Raw genomic sequence first — 19,319 nt, forward strand, 5'->3', positions numbered from 1 at the left:
TTTGCGCCCCCCCCCCCCCCCCCCCCCCGAGAATTGTATCTAGCTTTAAATCTTTGAGTAAGTTATCTCCACTTAATAACAATGCTTAATGCATTTTCTGTTTGTTCAGAGTTTGGCTGTTCTCCCACTGTACATAGTGATGCAGTCATGAGGTCTCATAGCTTATGCCAGAAGAGATAGGGCTGTCAAGTGTTCCTCAATATAGCACAGTGGAACTTCAGCATAGTGCGACGTAATTAATGCCAATATTGAAGCAGTCTGTAGGTCAAGCAGCTACTGGAGCAGTGTAGCTGTCAGCACTTAGTTACTTTATAAATGACATGGTGTTTCAATTCTGAGTTTTTAGAGTTGAACTTGTACTATGAATTTAAAGTAAAAAAATGAACCCACTTTTCTTCTCTTTAAAATATCACAGTAGGGTTTTATAATGTAGGGGTGCTGTTTTATTGACGGTAAGCAGCTCTAAGAATAAGTCTAGGAACGTTCGGAAGTCATTGACACGGATATCCTTGTTCAGATAATTATACAAAGGCTTGAATTACCACTGCTAAAGCAGGGAGTCTCAAACTCTTCTGTGATATGGGCTACATTTTACTATAGTGATGTGGAGTCTTCATCTGTGGATATTTGCAAGAGCAGATTAGACTGACACTTGGCTGAGACGGTTTAGTCGGGGATGATCCTGCCTTGAGCAGGTGGCTGGACTAGATGACCTTGTGAGGTCCCTTCCAGCCTTGCTTTCCTATGATCCTATGATCTTGTGGACTATAATCAGGTTGCAGCGTGCAAGAGACTGAACTTTATCAAGTGAACTCCAGTTACTTGACATAGACCAGGAATACAAAAAGTTTAATGTATATTTTACCTGGCTGGGGTCAGAATCTATCTTCTCCACTGGCTGCTGCTTTTAAAAGACTACTTCCCTTCAGGTTTTTGGTTTTAGTAAACACCTTTGGTAGCATCCTTGGGTCAACTCTGGCAGTTGTGTGGGAAAATGGCATTAGGAAAGTTAAGATGCATTATATGCCTTGTAGTACATTTTTAGTTGCTGGTTGTATGAAGCAGGAGCCTGTGCTATGTGACCACACCATTTTCTGTGCAGCAAGATGGTTCTCTAGTTGTCAGTGGCATGCCGCAGTTTGGGATTTCGGGAAGAAATCTGGAAATGTTTTTTCAGGCTGTGTTATCATTTTGCATCGAGTAACCTTGTATCATTTCAGGGATCTCCCAAGTACTATGAAGTGGGTCAGGGATGGAATTTTAGTCGATGTGCTTCTGTTTAAACCAGACTTTTGAAGTTAAAATGTCCCGCTCACTTGTGTGTATGGATGGATGTGAAACTGAGGCATTACAGAAATATTTTATTTGTGGGAAACAAAGTGGGGAAATAACTAGTATAGGATTTAGGATTTTTTCCAAGGGTCTTGTAATAACAACTCCCACCATAGCATTTCATAGCATCTGTTTAAATCCATTGCAGAACTTGCAGTTAGAGCTGGAACATTAGGAGGTGCTGCAGTTACTGCCAGTATAGTGCTGGAGACCCAGGAGTGGAAGAGCCAGTTCTACCACAGGGAAGGATTGAGGTTTGTTAATGGAAAAAAGTTAGTTGCTCAGTTTCTAAGTGCTGAGACTTGTTTTGTTTGAGACTTTTTTTTTTTTTTACTCCGAACAATCTCTGATTTCTGATCTGTTAAAGTCTCTCTCTATCTTGATCACATGAGAAACATGGTTTTCTTTAATCGATTAGGTCAAAGGGAATTGCTTCCTATGTAAGCCATTAGGGAGGGGAGATAGGAATTCACTTTATGATGATTTTTGTTTGCTTCCTTTCTGGCTAATAACACAACACAACAGAGTCTAACAATGTAGAACATAATTGTGAAAGACGCAAGGATCTCAAGCTGTGTTCTCATGTCCAAAACACCTTCAAGAAATGTAGAATGCATGCTGTTAAGTGGAGACTTCACCTTGATCCATGGTTTCATAGTTGTTAGGGGCTGAAAGGGACCTTACAGGTCATTGGGTCCAGTTCCCCTGCAGAAAAGACTGCTGGGATCAAATGATCCCTGCAAGATGGACGTCAGGATGTTTTTTGAAGATGGCCAGGGTAGGTTACTATACCACTTCTGGGGTGGGGAGCCTGTTCCAAACCCTGGGTACTCAGCTTGTAAAGAAGTTTTTCCTTAAGTTTACCTGAAGCAATCTTCAATCAGCTTGTTCCCACTATTTCTTGTCCTCCCCGGGGGGCCTTGGTGATGCTCCCCTAGACCCTAATATACTTATAGGCTGCAACCAAATCCCTCCGCGTCTTTTCTTCTCCAGGCTGAACAATCCCAAACCCTCAGCCTCTCCTCGTAAGTCTTGTCTCCAGGCCTCTAATCATGCATGTGGCCCTCCTCTGGACTCTCTCAAGCTTCTCCACATCCTTCTTGAAGTGCCCAGAACTGGATGCAGTATTCCAGTTAGTCTCACCAAGGCCAAGTAAAGTGGGAGGATGACATCCCTTGCCTTGCTCAAGATGCCTCGGTAGATGCATGCCAGTGTTTGGTTAGCTCTGCCAGCTACAGCATCGCACTGGTGGGTCATGTTCATTTTGTTGTCAATCCTGACACCCAGGTCTTGTTCAGTTGTGGTGCTGGCAAGCAGAGCACTGCCGAGCCTGTAAGTGTTGTGGGTTATATCTCCCCAGATGGAGCCAGATAGCTTATAATACCTGAATCCAAATTGTTAATGAACATGTTGAAGAGCACTGGCCCAAGTACTGACCCCTGAGGGATGTCACTGGTCACCCTCTGCCATGATGACTCATTTCCATCAATTAGTGCCCTCTGGATCCTACTGTGGAGCTTGTTACCTAGCCATTGGACTGTGAAGTAGTCGAGGCCACATTTTCCCAATTTGACCATGAGGACAGTGTGGGAGAGCAAGTCAAAGGCCTTTTTGAGGTCCAAGTATATGACATCAACCTCATTTCCTCTATTCAGGCGGCGAGTAACCTGATTGTAGAAGGAAATGAGGTTGGTTTGGCACAACCTGCCCATGACGAAGCATGTTGGCTATCCTTCAGAATACTGCCTTCAGTTAGCCTGTGCGATGGTTTCTTTGATTTTGTCCAGAATTTTACCTGGGATTGAGGTCAAACTAATTGGCCTATAGTTTCCTGGGTCTTCCTTGCTCCCTTTCTTCAAGATGGGTAACATTGGCTTTTTTCCGGTCTTTTGGGACCTTTCTCAAGCTCCATGAGTCTTCAGATAACTTCATCATTAGTTGTGCAATGATGTTGGCCAGTTCTTTTAGCACTCTTGGGTGTAGTTCATCCGGTCCAGATGACTTTTAGACATTTAGGCTTTGTAGGTGGTCCCTCACAAGATCTACATCAACTATTGGAGGGTGGTCTCCCCCCATGGTCATACTGTATCTTGCCAAGAATGCTAACAGCCTTGGACTGGTGGAGTACCAACGTGAAGTATTTGTTCAGGAGTTAGGTTTTGTTCTGGATGTCTGTTAACAGCCATCCCATTTCAATTATGAGGGACCCTATATTTCCCTTGTTCCTTTTATGACTTCCTACATATCTAAAGAAGGACTTTTTGTTGTCCTTTAATCCGTTGCATATCATGTCTTACCGATGCTTCAAAAGTGACCTGCTTGTCTCTAAACTTCAGCATCACAGGTTATCTGCAAGGTTTTTATAACATTATTGATCAAACTGCTTGCCTTCATTCACAGACAGTTTCAGAAGGATAATAAAATCGACATACACTGTAACACAATATAGGGGAAACAAATGTTGGTGTGATAGTACATGCTCAGTCTATATTAAGTTAGCCAAATGGAGTAGTTACAAAGCACAGTAGTCCAATTCAGTGTTTTAGAACAAGAAGAAAAAAATGGACAACAGGACAGGAAGCGCAGAGAAAGCCCTCCCTACGTTAATGGGTGTTGCTGCCTGTTAATTGGCAAGGGGCTGAAGGTACCATACTGTTCTTAAACTGAGGGCTGTGCCTGACCCCTGCCTCCTCCAGCTTGCTCATTCTTTGCATATGCCTTTCTATTTATTTTTACCCTGCTATCTTGAAAGTAAGGGAAGTGACAGGGATAAAGGTTTGTGGCGGTGTGGTAGAAGTGATATCTTTTATTAGACCAACTAGCCAGTTACAAAATAATTTATTTGCAAGCTTCTGGGCTCATGTGCCCTTTCTCAGGCAAAGGAGAATATAAAGATTGTAAAATTTCTCCCAGTTAGAAATGAAAATTTATATTGTATAGGAAAGCTGGAGGGTGGTGTAAGTTCTCCTGGCTGGAAAAGTTCATTTTGTGCAAATTAGACTTAGATAAAAGTTGGAGCAATCTATTTACCTCAGAGGTGCCTGATGGCAAGCAGGATGTTGATTTATGTTTCTTCCTTGTTAAGACGTTTCATGTTTCACAGGAGGACTGGCTATGGAAAGGTTCTCCTGGGCAAGGAAGTTCTGTTGCATTGAGGCTGCTCTGCAAGTCTGTCAATTTGGCTTGAAACAAAAGGCTGGAGCAGGGGTATTCAGCTTCCAGGTCTCAGGGAGCAGACACACACAGCACTTGAGGCTGACGTATTGGTCAGTGCCCAGGATTGCCAAGTGCTTGACCTAAATTGGACCCAGGGGGTGCACCTTTGTCCTTTGCTCCAAAAACTGGCAGGATTAAGGGCATGGTGCATGCAGGCTATAGGTGATCAAAAATCAAAGGTCATTCTGAGCAGATTGGCCCATGGTGCTGGTGAGCTTAAGGCACAGTGGGGTTTGTAGCCAGTTGTACACACAGGAGAGATGTGGCTAGCATCATGCCTGGCTGCCCGTGACTTAGATAACCAGGTACCCATTTGTAGCTGGATGAGTCCAGAGCAAAACTGAATTCGCACCTATGGAGCGGCAGTAAATGCCCTAATTGCTCTGTCACCCCACCCTTAGGTGTGTATTATCCAGATCCTTTATTACTCAGCTCACTAGTGTAGAGCTTCTTTTTGAACCCGTTGACCTTCCTGGCAACACAGTGGGCTCCCAAGGAACTAACCAGGTTGCTTATGCTGGTTTTTTATTTTTAACAGTGTTTGTGCATGTGCCTTGAAAATAACAACATAAATACCTTATGGTCCCTACTTCTCTCAACAGCTTGATAAGAGTAGTCTCTTCAGACTCCCCCGTTCCCCCTTTCACATATCCCCTCCTTGAACTTGCACTCTCCAACCAACAGCTGCTTCAAAGCCCAGGAAACGAATAGGCCTTATCTTGTACCTAGGAAGGCAACAGCTTAGACTCATCCATTTAAAAACAGCAGCTAACGTGAAGGAGTTGGAGCTGCAGGGGGATGGAATCCAGGGAAGAAACCGTGTAGCCCTAAAGGCCACTTTTCCTGCTTACTTCCAGAAAATTCAATAACATAAAAGTCTGAAATCTGATGTTGGGAGTGATGTTTTTTTTGGGTGAGCTTTTTGTTTTCTCTCCACCAGCAGTGCTGATCAGTGGGTGTGAACTGGAAAAGACTGGTACTAGGCTCAGGCACTGTGTAACTCCCCCCATGAATAAAGAGAACCAACTTGTGCTACTTCATCACCCTCTTTAGCATACTTCATCTATGGTGTGCCGGTGTCTTTTGATTTGACAGAACTGAATGTGTCACGTTGTGATTGCTCGAGAGTGTAAACAAGAGCTGATTGGTTGATACAGCTGCATAAACGTCAGCGGCCAGTTCGATGAATCGAATTCACTGCCTGCTATCCTGTTTAGGAGCTACGTGGTTGAAGAATTTCTCAGATCTTAGTGCTAGTAAAGTTGTGAATGCCTGTTTCTATGATGTCTTCTCAAAAGATGTGAACTTCAGAGCCTCCCCCCACTACATGCATTACAAAAGAGGTTCTGGTTACAACATGTTTCTTCTTTACCCCACTTTTCCAATTTATCATGCATCCAGAGCTTTTTCTGTGTTTCTTGATTAGGCTAAAAGCCTTCAGCACATCTGGACATCTCCTGTGAACTAAGGGCCTGTTTCTTTTTCACGTGTACTAATACATATCAGATTGTACTTCATTGAAGTGGACTGACTTATGTGGACATAGGTGAGAGGAGACCTAAAAGTCTGGAAACTGTGCAGTAGCTTGAACTGGCTTGCAGTGTAGTTCAGCTGTTGTGCCCCCTCACCGCCAAAAGAATGGTGTGTAAATGTGGGACACGGGTTGTGGAAAAATCGGCTGAAATGGTCCAATCAGGCTAGCAGGGGATGCTTAGACAGGGATTTATTTCAAGCTTGAAAACCATGTTTGAGGTTAGGCTACGTAGCGTTCAGATGATGCAAAATTGTCGCAGTCCAGCTCCTTTTAATATCGCCTGTGATTTCAACAGATGCTTGGTCATACTCACGGGCTCAGTGCTGTGCGGGTGGTAAGTGAAGTTCCCTAAACTTAGTTGTTCTGCCCATGTGTGCTGTCCCATGGGTCCTACAGCAGGGGTGGGCAAAGTCCAGCTCAGAGGCTGGATCGGGCCCATGGTGGACTCCATTTTCCATCAGCCCCTGTTCACATCACTGCAGGTAGTTTCCATGGAGACCCTAGGAGTGGCGGGGCTGTACCAGTGCATAGCCAGGGTTTCCGTGGCGACCGGCCCCAGCAGCGCTGGCGGGATGCTCAGCCGGGTGGGTGACCCTGGGTAAACTTTCAGTATTGGAGTGCCCCTTCCCCAGAGATAATGATAATATTACAGTTTACCATCTTTGGTAATATGTAATGATAAAAATTACCATTTTGGGGCCCCCTTTCTGTCCAGGCTCCGGGCAGCCGCCCAGTTTGCCCATGCCTGTGTCTGCCCCTGTGCCCACCCTGCCCTGTATCGGTTTAGAGCTCTCTAGTCCTTTTGAGCCTTGTAAGCACAAATCTGCACATGCCATGTTCTAGACAGCGCTTCTTGGAAAAGAGAGAAGGGGCATTACAAGCAAACTACTCTGGGTTTTCCACCGTACTCTGCCTCTTCCATGTCTCTCGCTGGGATTGCTAAGAGCAGGAATTATTCTCTGCGGCGCGTGTACCACGGGAGCAAGCCCATTGTCAGCACTTAAACAGTACAAGTAATTATAAGGGAAGGCGCGGTACAAAAGCTGCTAGGATGCAAGGAGAAACAGCTTTTTGCAACTGATTAGGACGTAATTATTTCCTGCTCTATCGGCGTACAACAGAGAATGAAAATCCAAGCTTGAATAAAGTTGGTAGTATGGAGGAAAAGTGGGAAGAGGGGTCAAAGCTAACAGTTTCTGAGAGAATAATTACCATGTCTGAGTCTCCAAGTGTGTGACTTGTGCAGTTACGTGCTATAATTAAACTTTTAAAATGTTGACTGTGGGGATAAGGGGCCTGGATGAAAATCCTTTACAGGGTTATAGTACTTGGCAGTAAAGTTTTGTCCTGGACCCAGGGCACTGATGGTTAAGTTTTAGTCACTTTAGTTCTAGAGGCAGTGAATCTGTTTTCTTAGAAGTGGTAGCTATGGTGATAAAGGCCACTGGGGACTTGTGGATATCTGATAATGGCAGGCAGGCAGCGTATAGAATGAACCTTGGCGGGTTTTTTTTTTTTTTAGTATGGGGATAGCCTATGAACATAGTAGTGAGCTACACAGTAGCGCTGTCATGCTTTCTCTTGTGATCCTCAGGCAAGAAGCGGGGGAAAGCTTTGATTTTTTTTTTCCACTTGTTTTAGGTAGGAGAATCTCATAATCTCTTGCATTTTTATTGAGCACTTGATTTTCCTGATAATGACAGGGTTGCATTCTGCATTTGCTTTCTCTCTACTCCAAAAGCCTTTGACCTATACAATCAAAGGGAGTTGTTAATGAGCTACAACGAATGCATTAGTCTGATGTACTGGCAGAGGGACTTGACCATTTCAGAAGGATGGTAGAAAGCCCCAGAGGAGTGTGCGCCTGCGCGAGTCCTGACTTTTGAGAGCAACACTTTACTTACTATTTTTTCTTTCATCTACAGGTAAAGATGCAAGTATTCTGACGCATTTTATTTTGCAATACTGTTCTCATCAGACCATGCACTACATCAGTGCATCTTTGGTCTTTTGTACCTCTTCTGACATTTGATCTGCAGTCCCTTCCCTTCCCATATTTTCTCCTCTTCTGTGGATTTGCGCTGCCCATTGTTGCAAGTTATACTCAGTCCTGTGTTCCTGCAACTGATACTCTGCTGCTTCCCTCTACCCCTCAGCCATGGACTTGCTAAATATCCTTGCCCAGTAGGGTGGTCATCACAGGCCCTTGCAGCTTTGCATATCACTCACACTGCCTAATAGTTTATATAGACATTTTCACACACTAGGCATTTGTGTAATATAATGGCCATTCACTTGATTAAAGCAACATTGTCTGGACCACACTCCTGCAATGAACTCATTGTGAGCAGTGTTACTTTAGCATCAACCAGTGGGTGAGTTGCAGCTGCCAAACCATTTCTTAATCTTTAAATTACCTTTCCCAAATTCTGCAAATTTCCCAAAATATGCTGCCCACACCAACTCCATATTGCATCTTCTGAGGTTCCTGTTTATTTGTACAATCCGATCATGAAGCAAAAGAACTGGCCTGGCTTCCATGGCATCCAGAGCATTTACTGCCTCAGACCTGTGCTCTTAAGTCACCACAGTCGTGTAGTAGCCTGCATGGTTTTTAAATAATTAGTGCCTTCTGCTATCCCCCACTATGGGTACTATATTATTCTGAGTTGTTAAAGTAATGAGGGTGGTTATTTTATATATAGGACACTTAAAAAACCTCCAGGAACTTCTTTGGAAAAGTAGCTGCTATCCTCTGTACAACTGTAACTTGTTAAGCATGATGCAAAACGGGATGAACGTGCCAGGCGTGAAGTCTGGGTCCTGTGTCCCTCCCACAGAAGCAGGTAAACTCTAGCACCTGGGATGGTGCCTACAGGGTTGCATTCCTTACCCTGGGTTAGATGAGGATGTTCTCCCTGAGTTGGTGGCAAACACTTATTCCAGGATCCTTGGGTGCAACAGGGAAAAAGGACTTGTGCAGACATGTCCTTTACAGCAAAACCCATATACTCCAACTCATTTGGGATCCTGAGCTGCTTTTGAATGAGCTTTTCAGTTTACTTTTAAAAATAACTCGATAAATTCCCTGCTAGTAGTCTCACCCCATCTGTTTCTGCAACAAAATGCCAACACTGCTTTTGCCAAGCATGTAGCTGGGGGCCCATTTTCACATCCGTGCTAAAAACCATCTTGACCTTGGGCCAAAGGAGGGTTGCACTGAAGATGCTGACAAGCCTGGAGCTGTTGGAACAATTATGTCACTATATGTTTTTGAATAGCACCATCAATTCTCCTATCTTGGGGGAAAAGGTTTCTGCTCTCTCTTGCCTCTTCTCTGGTTGGTGACCTATCTCAGCAAAGTGCTTTGGGATCCCAGTTCACATGAAAGTTGAGGGGCAGGGTACAGCTCTCAGTAAAGCAATACTTTTGTATTTCTGCATAGAATAGATTACAAAATAACTAGAAGCAACCTTTAGTAATTTTGTGTTGAGACCAGCGCTTTGTACTGCCACCAAGTGGCTGCTGTGGTCTTGGGACAAAGATTTTAAAGCTGAAGTTGTCCCTTTCCTCTGCATTAGTGGCCCTTTTTTTTACAGACTTTTTCCTTTTTGTCTCTCCTTTTTCTTTTCTATAAAAAGTCTTCATCTGGGATGGTGGAAAATACATTAGACATAACATATTTTAGTATTCTCTATTTGCAGAGACTGATGCTGTGTTGAAAAGTGTCCTGCATATTGTATTACGTCTGTGTCCTGTAGTTGTGAAATATTTCTGAATTGGCTAAGCTGTTTTGCACTGATAAGGGCTTCACTGCATTGAGGTACAAAGCATCCAAGTTATATTTTTGTAGGCTTTTACTGCAGAGCAGAGAGAGGTGGGAGCAAGGAGAACCCTGCTGCTCCCCTGTGCCTTTGTTTCTAAAGCAGAACTGCTGGGTTCAAGATCGTGGATTTTTTCCCCCGGCTGTTCAAAGTCATTAATAGGCAGCTGTCAGTTATAGAGGGTTGACATTTGTGTGTTACTTTCCTAGTCTCTCTTTTTAAACCCATAGTACGTAGGACTGATTCTGTTTCTCAGGTGCTGGTGCATGTGAAACTGCCCACTATCTCTTTTACTCCTAAGCTTTGATTGGGTCCATTTGTGTTGCTGTTATATATGGAATTGGTTGGAAATGGCATTGATCTCTCAGGAAGCCAGTAGTAAAATGATATGGTTGAATAGTCTCTCATTGTAGTAGAATGTGCAACCTTTTATACAGGAAAGGATGTGGGCTATAGAAAGGATGTGGACAAGTTGGAGAGAGTCCAGTGGAGGGCAGTGAAAATGGTTAAGGGGTTGGGACACATGACTGATAAGGAGAGGCTGAGGGAAATGGGTTTATTTAATCTGCAGACAAGAAGCTTGAGCGGGGATTTGATAGCAGCCTTTAACTACCTGAAGGGGGGTCCGAAGAGGATGGGGCTGGACTGTTCTCAGTGGTGAGAAACTACAGAACAAGGAGCAATGGGCTCAAGTTGCAGCAGTGGAGGTTAAGGTTGGATATTAGGAAAAAACTTTCTCTTTAGAAGGGTGGTGAAGCACTGGAACGGGTTTCCTAGAGAGGTGGTGGAAACTCTCCTTGGAGGTCTTTAAGGCCCAGCTTGACAAAGCCGTGGCTGGAATGATCTAGTTGGGGAAGGTCCTGCTTTGAGCAAGGGGTTGGACTAGCTGACCTGAGTTCCCTTCCCACCCTAATTTTCTATGATTCTGTGAAAGGAGAGCAGGGCTTCCTCCTATCCCTGCAAATTGGTGCTGCAGGAAATCTTCAAGGTAGTTCTCAAGTTGCTGTGGACACCAGAGAACTTTTGTTTTAAACCTTTGCTTAACAAAAGAAATGAGCATTTGGGCTTTAGGGGACTTTCATTGATGCTGAAAAATATCTAGAGTTTATTCCCTCCCACCCCCATAGGCACCCCAGCCAGCACCAAAACAAAAAGAGGACTGATGCATGGGGCCACTTGAGCCAGTGGAGCTTCCCTAGAGCCATTGTTCGGGGTCTCCCACAAAGCACTGTACTACACACAAGTGATGCATCTTCTTCCCTCCTGTACATATGTCTGCTTTTCTGCAGCAGAACCACCCCATGTTTGCTGTAAAGGGGCTTTTGCAGACAGCAGGTAACTCCCTGCTCAGAGGCATTGAGATGCTGCAAATTTCCATGACTTGTGGAGAGCACATAGCTGGTTTTAAGCAAGCAGTCTACCCATTGTTTAAACTACAATGTCATTAAAATGAAATAATAAAATTATACACATACTTTTTTCTTTTTTTTTTTAGCTGTTCCATCACTGTGAGAAAACAACCATGCTATGAAATCCCAATCATGGCAATTTTTCTGTTGCTGGTAGTCTCAACAGCTTTTCTTTAGGTGTTGGGTATGGGATCAGTATTTTTGAAGACCCCTTTATTCCTGCTCCTCCTTGCTTCTTCATTTTTTTTTCTTTTTTAATACTTAGTTTTATTTTTTGCTGTGTTATGATTAATTCTGCCCACTTAGCTTTGTAAGTTTTTTGAACATTTCTTGGCCCTTCAGTCATATAAACTAACAATGCATACCTTCTTTTTATCACCAGTGAGACATTTCTAATTTCACCCAGAGGTAGGTACATAGTCATCTGTTGCCAACTGCCTAGAGTACCCTGTAGAATATAGGATTCCTAGTAAAGTCTTGTAATACTTGGTGAAGATGCACATCGCACTGTGGCCTATTTGAAGATGGGTATGGTAGGGCAAGGTTAATAGAGTGTACACTTGAATGTTGTACATATTTTCTTGATGAGTATCTTTCTCTCTCTATCCAGTGGTGTAAGATTTTTAGTGTTGATCATGCTAATTTTGAGTGTAACAGCACATCGTAATATAATATGTTTGTTTCATGTTGACCTTTTCTTTTCCCACATTCTGCTGTTACCATAAGACTCCTGACTCACCTTTAGACACTATTTCTGCTTTGACCTACAGCCATGCTTGGTACATTAAAATGAATGGTTAAACCTATTTCTGGATTGAATCCTTTACTTCTGTCTTGGTGTTGGGAATCGTTATATAAACCTGTCTCTCAGCGTTGGCCTGGTAGCTAGCACTGACGCAGGAGATTATTTGGTTTAGCGCGTTCTTAAAGAGATTGGACTGGCCTAGTCACTATCTGAGAAACGTTGAAGGTTGGTCTGCTTTGAATCTCGCTGCTTGGTGGCCTGTGGGGGTGAGTTCTGGTGTGTGAATCCACCTTCTTTCTCATATTACCAAACCTGTTTTTCTCTTAACCAACAGTTGCTGCTTATGTCATCAGAGAGGATCTCAGCCCCAGGGTCTGTTAATGTGGAATTTCTCACTGGCACTAATATTAATGTTACTGATTTAAACAATAATGAGAGAGAGAATTGAAGCCTGGAGATTCTGGGGTTTGGCCAGTGGGGACCCATGTGTTGCATTGCTATGCCTTTTCAGGTAAACCAGAAATAAATAAATAAACCCCTTGATCTTCAGGGTGTTAGACACCAATCTTTTTTTAAGCTTCTCATTGCGAGACTGGGCCAAACTCTTCTCCAGCCCCACCCCAGGCGTGGCTGTTTGCCGTTCCACTTATTTCTGGCGCTCGTCCCTGGAGGCTTTATCTGTGGGAGATTGCAACACTAGATGACATCTTTCTTTCTTCCTACGCCTGACTCCAGGTTGTTCCCTTTTATTTGGGGGGGTCTCTCCACAGAAGCAGGGATCTCGAGCCACTGAAGTTGGAATGATGTCCGTGACATGGTCACCTTCTGGCTCCTGATGCTCTGTGAAATGACTTGGGTTGATTTTTCTTTGAGGTTATCTTCTCCGAGACCTGTAGTCTCTGCACACCAGGCGTTGCAATACCAATAGATACTAGCTCACTATGCTGTGGACCCCTTACTCATTTCTTCCTGTGCACATCCCTTTAAAATGGCTCTAGTGAGAGGTTGGTGGGAGGATGAACCACTAATTAACGTCAGAGTGATTTTGTTTTGAGTATAAGATCTTCCCCTTACCCTCAGTTATTGTCTGCCTTTTATTTTCACTCAGCACTTTTGACAGAAAACTTCATTTAGCAGAAAAAGTAATTTTCCATCCCTTACCCCCAGACAACAATTTTGTCAGATTTTTTTCCCCCCCCGGCAAGACCTACACATGAGGATGCTAGAGGCCCAGGAGTGTGAAGTGACCAGAATCGCACAGCAGCTCTGCCGTGGTATCAAACTCCTAGTCCTGTATGCACAGCACTGGACATTGATGTAGGTTACATGACAGCATGTCTATCTCATAAAAAATGCAAGTCCACTTTTACTTTGTGCTTCTCCTTAAATGAAGAATATGCAGAGTTGCGTGCCCCAAGCCAGTGGATACACAGTAAATCCCTCTAAATGGCTATGGAGTGGGGAGGGGTAAAACAGGTTTGAAAGATTACACGGCATAATATAATAATTAAAAAAAAATGACCCAAGGGCAAGCTCATTCTGCTGCGCATGGAAACTGAATAGACTCTGTTTAATAGGACTTGTTATTCTCATTCATCGAATCTGAATGGTAAGCCAGGGCAGTCCAGCTGATGGTTTTGTGCCCCCTGGGTTCCTGCCCGGTCACTGCTCTCCACGTTGCTCTGGCTGCACTTGGAGGCTCTGGGCTCCTCCTCCCTCTGGCTTCTGCTTCCTGCCCTGCCCCAAGGTGGGGTGGAGCAACATGGCCCAGTGCACAGTGCCAGAGGAGCCTATGCCAAGGGAGCTGAAGGTAGGGCAGAGGCATCATTCTTTGCCTGTGTGCAGTGCAGCAGTGCGGGTGGTAGGGAACGCTCATATGCCTGGTGCAACGGGGGTAGGACATGCCTTTGTGCCTGCAGCAAGGGGGGTAGAAAGTACCCGTGTGCCTGGTCTAGCAAGGATAGAGAGTGCCTGGTGCAGTGGGAGTGGTAGGAAGCACCTGTGGCTCATGCTGCTGTGGCCTCCACTGGTGCAGCTGTTGAAGCGTTTGAGAAGCTGGACATCCCTGCTAGGCTAATGAATGAAATAGCAGAACTCTCCTTGGCACTTGGAGTTTGAAAAGGCAGGTGCTGAAGGGCATCAGACCTATTCTTTGCACCTGGTTGGTAAATTAACAACCAAATGTGTGGGTTTACCTGGAGTTGGAGAGAAGATGTTTTTGTTAGCTAACATTTATTAAAAATCCAAATGTAGACAAGATACTTGGAATTTTGTAGGTCAAAGTTGCCATGGTTCATACAATAAAAAGCTTACTCTTTCTAAAGGGGGTTGTTTTAAAATGTGTTTTCAGAAATACCTATAGATTTCTGTAGGATGCCTATAACATCACTATTTTGTTACCTTGGGCCTGGATAGATTATAGTGGGTCATGCTTTTTCCAGTTAAGCAGGGGCATGTCTGATCTGTGGCCTCATATATAAGCCTTACAAGGGGATCTCTGTAATTCTGTATCTTCTGCAAGTCAGCAGTCCTCCCAGATTGTAGACTTCCCAAAAGCTGGCTGATGCAGTTTCCCAGTAACTGAATTGGAAGCTGAGGCTTTTGATTTAAAATGATCCTTTAGAAACCATAATTAAGTTTCCTTTAGGAAGTGATTTATATTTTAATAGTAGTAAATAATACAAATTAGTAATACTTAGATCTTACATAACAGCTTTCATTCTATGACTTCATAGCCATTTACTGAAATTGATGAAGTAAGTCTCATATCAAGATACTTTGAAACAGTTTCTTTTTTTTGACAGATAGGGCAAGTGAAATGAAGGAAATGACAACCTACATGCAGGTTTTTTATAGCTGTAACGATAGTTGCTTGGAACATAATGCCATTTTGACTGTATCAGTTTCTAATGTTGTCACAATTACATGGCTATAAGCATTTTTCTCAATATAAGCATTTTTACACTAAAGTTAACAGTGTTAGCAGTAGGGAGTTGTACCTTTTATAATTAAACTGTTGTCTTAAATCAAGAATTTCATACTGATACTTAGAAATAGTAGAAATAGTGGTAGAAGACCTAAGAGTAAAACAGCCCTTGGTGAATTCATGGCTAAGACCCTATTCATGAGCTGTGACCCCTAAAACTCATCATTCCCCAGTTTGAGATGGTGAATGCACTTGTCAGCAGTGAGTAGACTTCCTGTTCTTTGTACCAGATCACGTCTCCCCAAAGAATTTTTCATAGTTTTTTTGGATTCAAAATTTGGGAGTTGAAAGAAAGTGGCCCTCCGTTGAAACAGGCAAAAATGCAACATTTTCATTTCCAGTAGGCCCCAAGCCAAGTAAATGTTAGTGGGTCCAAGCTAGTTTTGAAATTCAGTTGTTCTTATTTGGTGGCATGTGCCAGAGAATCGCTTTGATCTATCTGTACTTTCACCAAAGAGATATCGGCAGTCTGGCTTTCTATTTGTGTAGTCACTTAGGATGAAAGAGGGGTTACAGTAACCACCTTGTGGCAGTGATCTTGAACAGATGACAGTATTTGGGTAATATTAAACGAGTAAAGGTAAACATGCCTCAATTAAAATGTTTTTCCAGGCTGAGTGCAATAGTGCTATTGGAAACTCTTCTGCAAGGGTTTAAGGAATTTGGCTGCATTTGTAACTGATTTGCTTTCTTTCTCGAGTTCTTTGAAAGAGAGGAACTTTGCATTATAAATTGCTAAGTCATATTTTCAATGCAGTTTATTTTCTAGTCACTTTTGGACCCTGACTATTTTAATAATGAGAAATATAACAGTTCTGTTGTGTTACCAATTATGCATGTGTTGATACTGAAGGCAGCCCACTTTCTTATCAATTAGAGCTTGCATAACACGTTTCATCCAGCATCTCAGTGCATTTCTTGGGCAATGAGTTATGCTGCATACAACTGTAGGTAACGGGCAGTCTCAAAACTACACTGGCAAGTGAACAGGAGTGTTCAGTAATTAAAGAAATGGTACCCTCCCCAGCCTGCCAGTGCTATTGCTCCCTGCCAGGGCTGTATGAAGACTCCCTTGTGGATTTGTATTTAATTGAAAAACAGTCTAAAACAACAGAAGCAAAGAAAAACTCAGGCTTAGTTTTTCAGATTGGGTAAACTGGACACTGGCTTCCTGCTTTTTAGCATACGACTGTGACAGGCTCTTGGGAGGTCTGGTTGTGATGGTACGTGAAGCTGGAATGTGAATTGCAGTGTGCAAGTCCCTAACTGGGGGGCAGGAGGGGCTTGTCTAAACTAGGAGAAAAGCTGCCATCTGCTTGTGTGAGCTCAAATGAGCTGGCTCAGTTTGATTGAAATTCTCCTCCTAACCAGTTTGAATCTACACTGGAGTTGAATCAAGCTTTCATTTTTGGTGTCTCAAATTAAACTGTTTAAGGTTTAAAGTTAATGCTTGACCACATGCTTTTTTTTTCTCCCTGCCATGTAAACCTGAAGCCTTATCTAGACAAGGCGGGGGGAATCCAATTGGAGAGAGAACTTTTTCCGTGTCTAGACCAGGCCTCAAGTTCTGTTCACGTGGCAGAAAAAGGTGCTTGATCCAGTTGTATTAGTTTAGTCAGGTTAGCTTAATGCAGCAGGACCGTTGCCTTAATACTTGTGTAGACAGAGTTTCAACCCCTCAAATCACATAAGCTGGCCTGCCATAACCTGGGTTTCCCTCCTGGATTTCAACTCAGCCAGCACGATGCATCCTAACATCCATTTGCTCTGCATTCACTCGGCTATTAGAAGATGCAAATTAGAAGGAGCTAGTTAACTCGATCTGATGTTGTATCTTTAAATCCTGGTTCCAGCAGGCTTTAATCCTGTTGTATGTGACCAAAGTGAATCTAATGTTTGCCTCCCCACCTAAAGTATTCAGTGTTAACTCTCTTGTGTTGTCCTAGTAGCTTATAATTATATGCATACTTTGCCTTTTTTTTGTTTTTTTTCTGTGTGCGCGTGTGTGTGTGCGCGTGCGCGCGCGTGTGTGTGCATGCATGCACATCTATACTTTGCTTTGGGGGTGGGGCAGGCGGTGCAACGGTCAGCTCTGCGGATGAATTAGCTAAAATTTCAGCTGGACCATAAGTCCATTTAAAAGTTTGTGTATGGATGCCTTGGGGAAAGAGTGGTTTAAATAAAGAGAAAAAGAAACAAAACTCAAAGCAAAGAGGAGGTTTCTAGGCTTAAAGAGACTGTTTTTGAGTAGCTGTTTTGAAATTGGATGCGGTTCTTTGGAACTGAATGTTCAGTTCTGAACTCGTAAGAGTTGGCCATGCTTGAATTTCAAAAATCTTGTTTTGTCCTCAATTGTTTTTATTTTATCACTGAATATACACAACATACGCATTTGTCTCTTCTGTGTATTATTCCTGTTGTCTCATCTGGAACTCTGCTTTTTTAGTATCTGGTGGGAGCATCCAGTGCGTATGTAAGTTTGTGTGTTGACATGCTCCCTCCCAGGAGTCTGTCGAGATGACACAGCCATGCTTCTCTGCCTCTTAGTTGTAGCATTAGCAGGCACAACCAGCTCTGATATTAACTGACAAGCAATCCACGTCTTGCAGGTGACCAGTTGTTGGTTTTGCCGTCTTTTTTGAATTTATCCAGTTCTTTGATATTCAGTGTTTTTCTGAAAGCCCAAGCTGCTGCTTCTGGGAATTGAGAGCATCTCTCACCCCCACCCTCCCTTTTTCCCCTCTAATTTTGTTGTTCTTCTGATACATTTATAACTGATTTTGATTTCTTTTTTTTTAATTCAATATTTTTGAACTAGCCATACAGTGTGAGGCCCTGGGTTCTCTTGAAGGCTCTGCTGTGTTGAGCAGGGATATCTCCTGCCTTCAATACTAGATACATCCGTAGTTCATAGGAGGTTTCCGTGGTAAAAGGTAATTGTGTCATGTTGTGGTGACTTGTTAAAAGTATAGTTGCATGCAACTAAGACAACATGGTAGTAACGGTTACTTCCATGTATATTGGTACGTGCTGATTTGATAGCTTTTAAAAAGGTGAAAAGAGCATTAGATTTCAGTGTCCCAGTAAGACAGATATTTTTCTTGTGGGTTGGGTTTGCTGAATAGTATTCAATGATCCAGTCCTTAGTTATGTTCAAAGCTCTCTCTCTCTCTTTTTGTGTCAGTCTCCTTAGTCATTAGACTTTGATTAGCTGCTTATGGTAGTATTTTCTAATGGTCAATAATACCCTAAGACAGGTGTATCACAGTTGTGGGCAACAGAGCTATCCCATGTGCCCCCAGGCTACTGGAAGTATGGGGGTCGGGCCTTTTGGGCATGGCTTTTTGCAGCAGGAAACCAAGCAAGGGCTGTGCAGCTACAGCTCTTGGTTGTCTTGCTACTCCCTGGACTACCAGATGTGCTGGAACTGCTGCTCCTCTCTGGATCTGGCCTGGGAGGAGCCCTGCAGTCCTGATCTGGCCTGCGGCAAGCTTGACACCCCTGCCATAAGGCATGTGGCATTTTGCTACCTCTGTGCATCTGTATGGAAGAGAAGGGGAGTGAGCAGTGCTTGAGTTAATTACTACAGATGTCAAGTATGTCATTGCATAGGCAGGGAGAGGCTTTAGGGATTGAGAAGAAATGACATCTGATTCTGCTTTCAGCTTTCTAGCTGTGCATCCTTGTGTCAAAGTTCTGTGAGATGTCGTGGTGCCATCAGGAGGTCACAATGTTAGTATGGCCATTTTGTTCTTGTGCTGAGGTTTCTGGATTGCTCCCCTGGCTGTATCTCTGCATATCTTTAAAAGCTGACTCTGGTTTTGGTGATTAGAGCAAGATGTTTATGTCAACAATTATATGCACCTCTGAAGACAGGAGTAGGGGGACCTTTGCAGTTCTGTGCAGATGGATTGAGAACAGAAATTTGGCGCCTTGAATGTTTGGTAGATCTTTACATAATAAAATTCCTAAAAACTCAACTTTCCCTTTTTTCCCTTGTCTCTTAGGGTGACAGCATTATTACAGTGCTGCTGACTGAAGAAGACAAACTTGAAGACGATGTAGATTTTTACTTGGTGTTTACTGGGTCCGCTATCCAACACTGCACAAGCACTAGAAAGGTTAATCCTGGAACGCTGGAGACTATTGCTCCTGGTAAATGTTTTATTATCTCTGCAAAATGCACAGTGTACCAGTTTGAAAACTGATTAATCCAAAATGATTTAAACCCCGTGTAACCTCAAGAATCTTGATTTTTTTTTTTTTTTTTTTG

At 43.2% G+C, this 19,319-nt stretch overlaps 1 protein-coding gene across 2 annotated transcripts in view; it reads left to right on the top strand.

Annotated features, from left to right (window-relative positions):
- LOC109288498 (A-kinase anchor protein 13-like) overlaps positions 1-19,319 on the top strand; it is a 219,497-nt gene that overhangs the window by 130,375 nt on the left and 69,803 nt on the right. For both annotated transcript variants that reach the window (XM_019504053.1, XM_019504052.1), the window contains exon 4: positions 19,054-19,201. In XM_019504053.1, the coding sequence (XP_019359598.1) occupies positions 19,054-19,201 (148 nt within the window). The remainder of the gene's footprint in view (positions 1-19,053; positions 19,202-19,319) is intronic.

This window comes from Gavialis gangeticus, unplaced genomic scaffold (assembly GCF_001723915.1).
Source record: "Gavialis gangeticus isolate Ggan-Ray unplaced genomic scaffold, GavGan_comp1, whole genome shotgun sequence".
NCBI lineage: Eukaryota > Metazoa > Chordata > Crocodylia > Gavialidae > Gavialis > Gavialis gangeticus.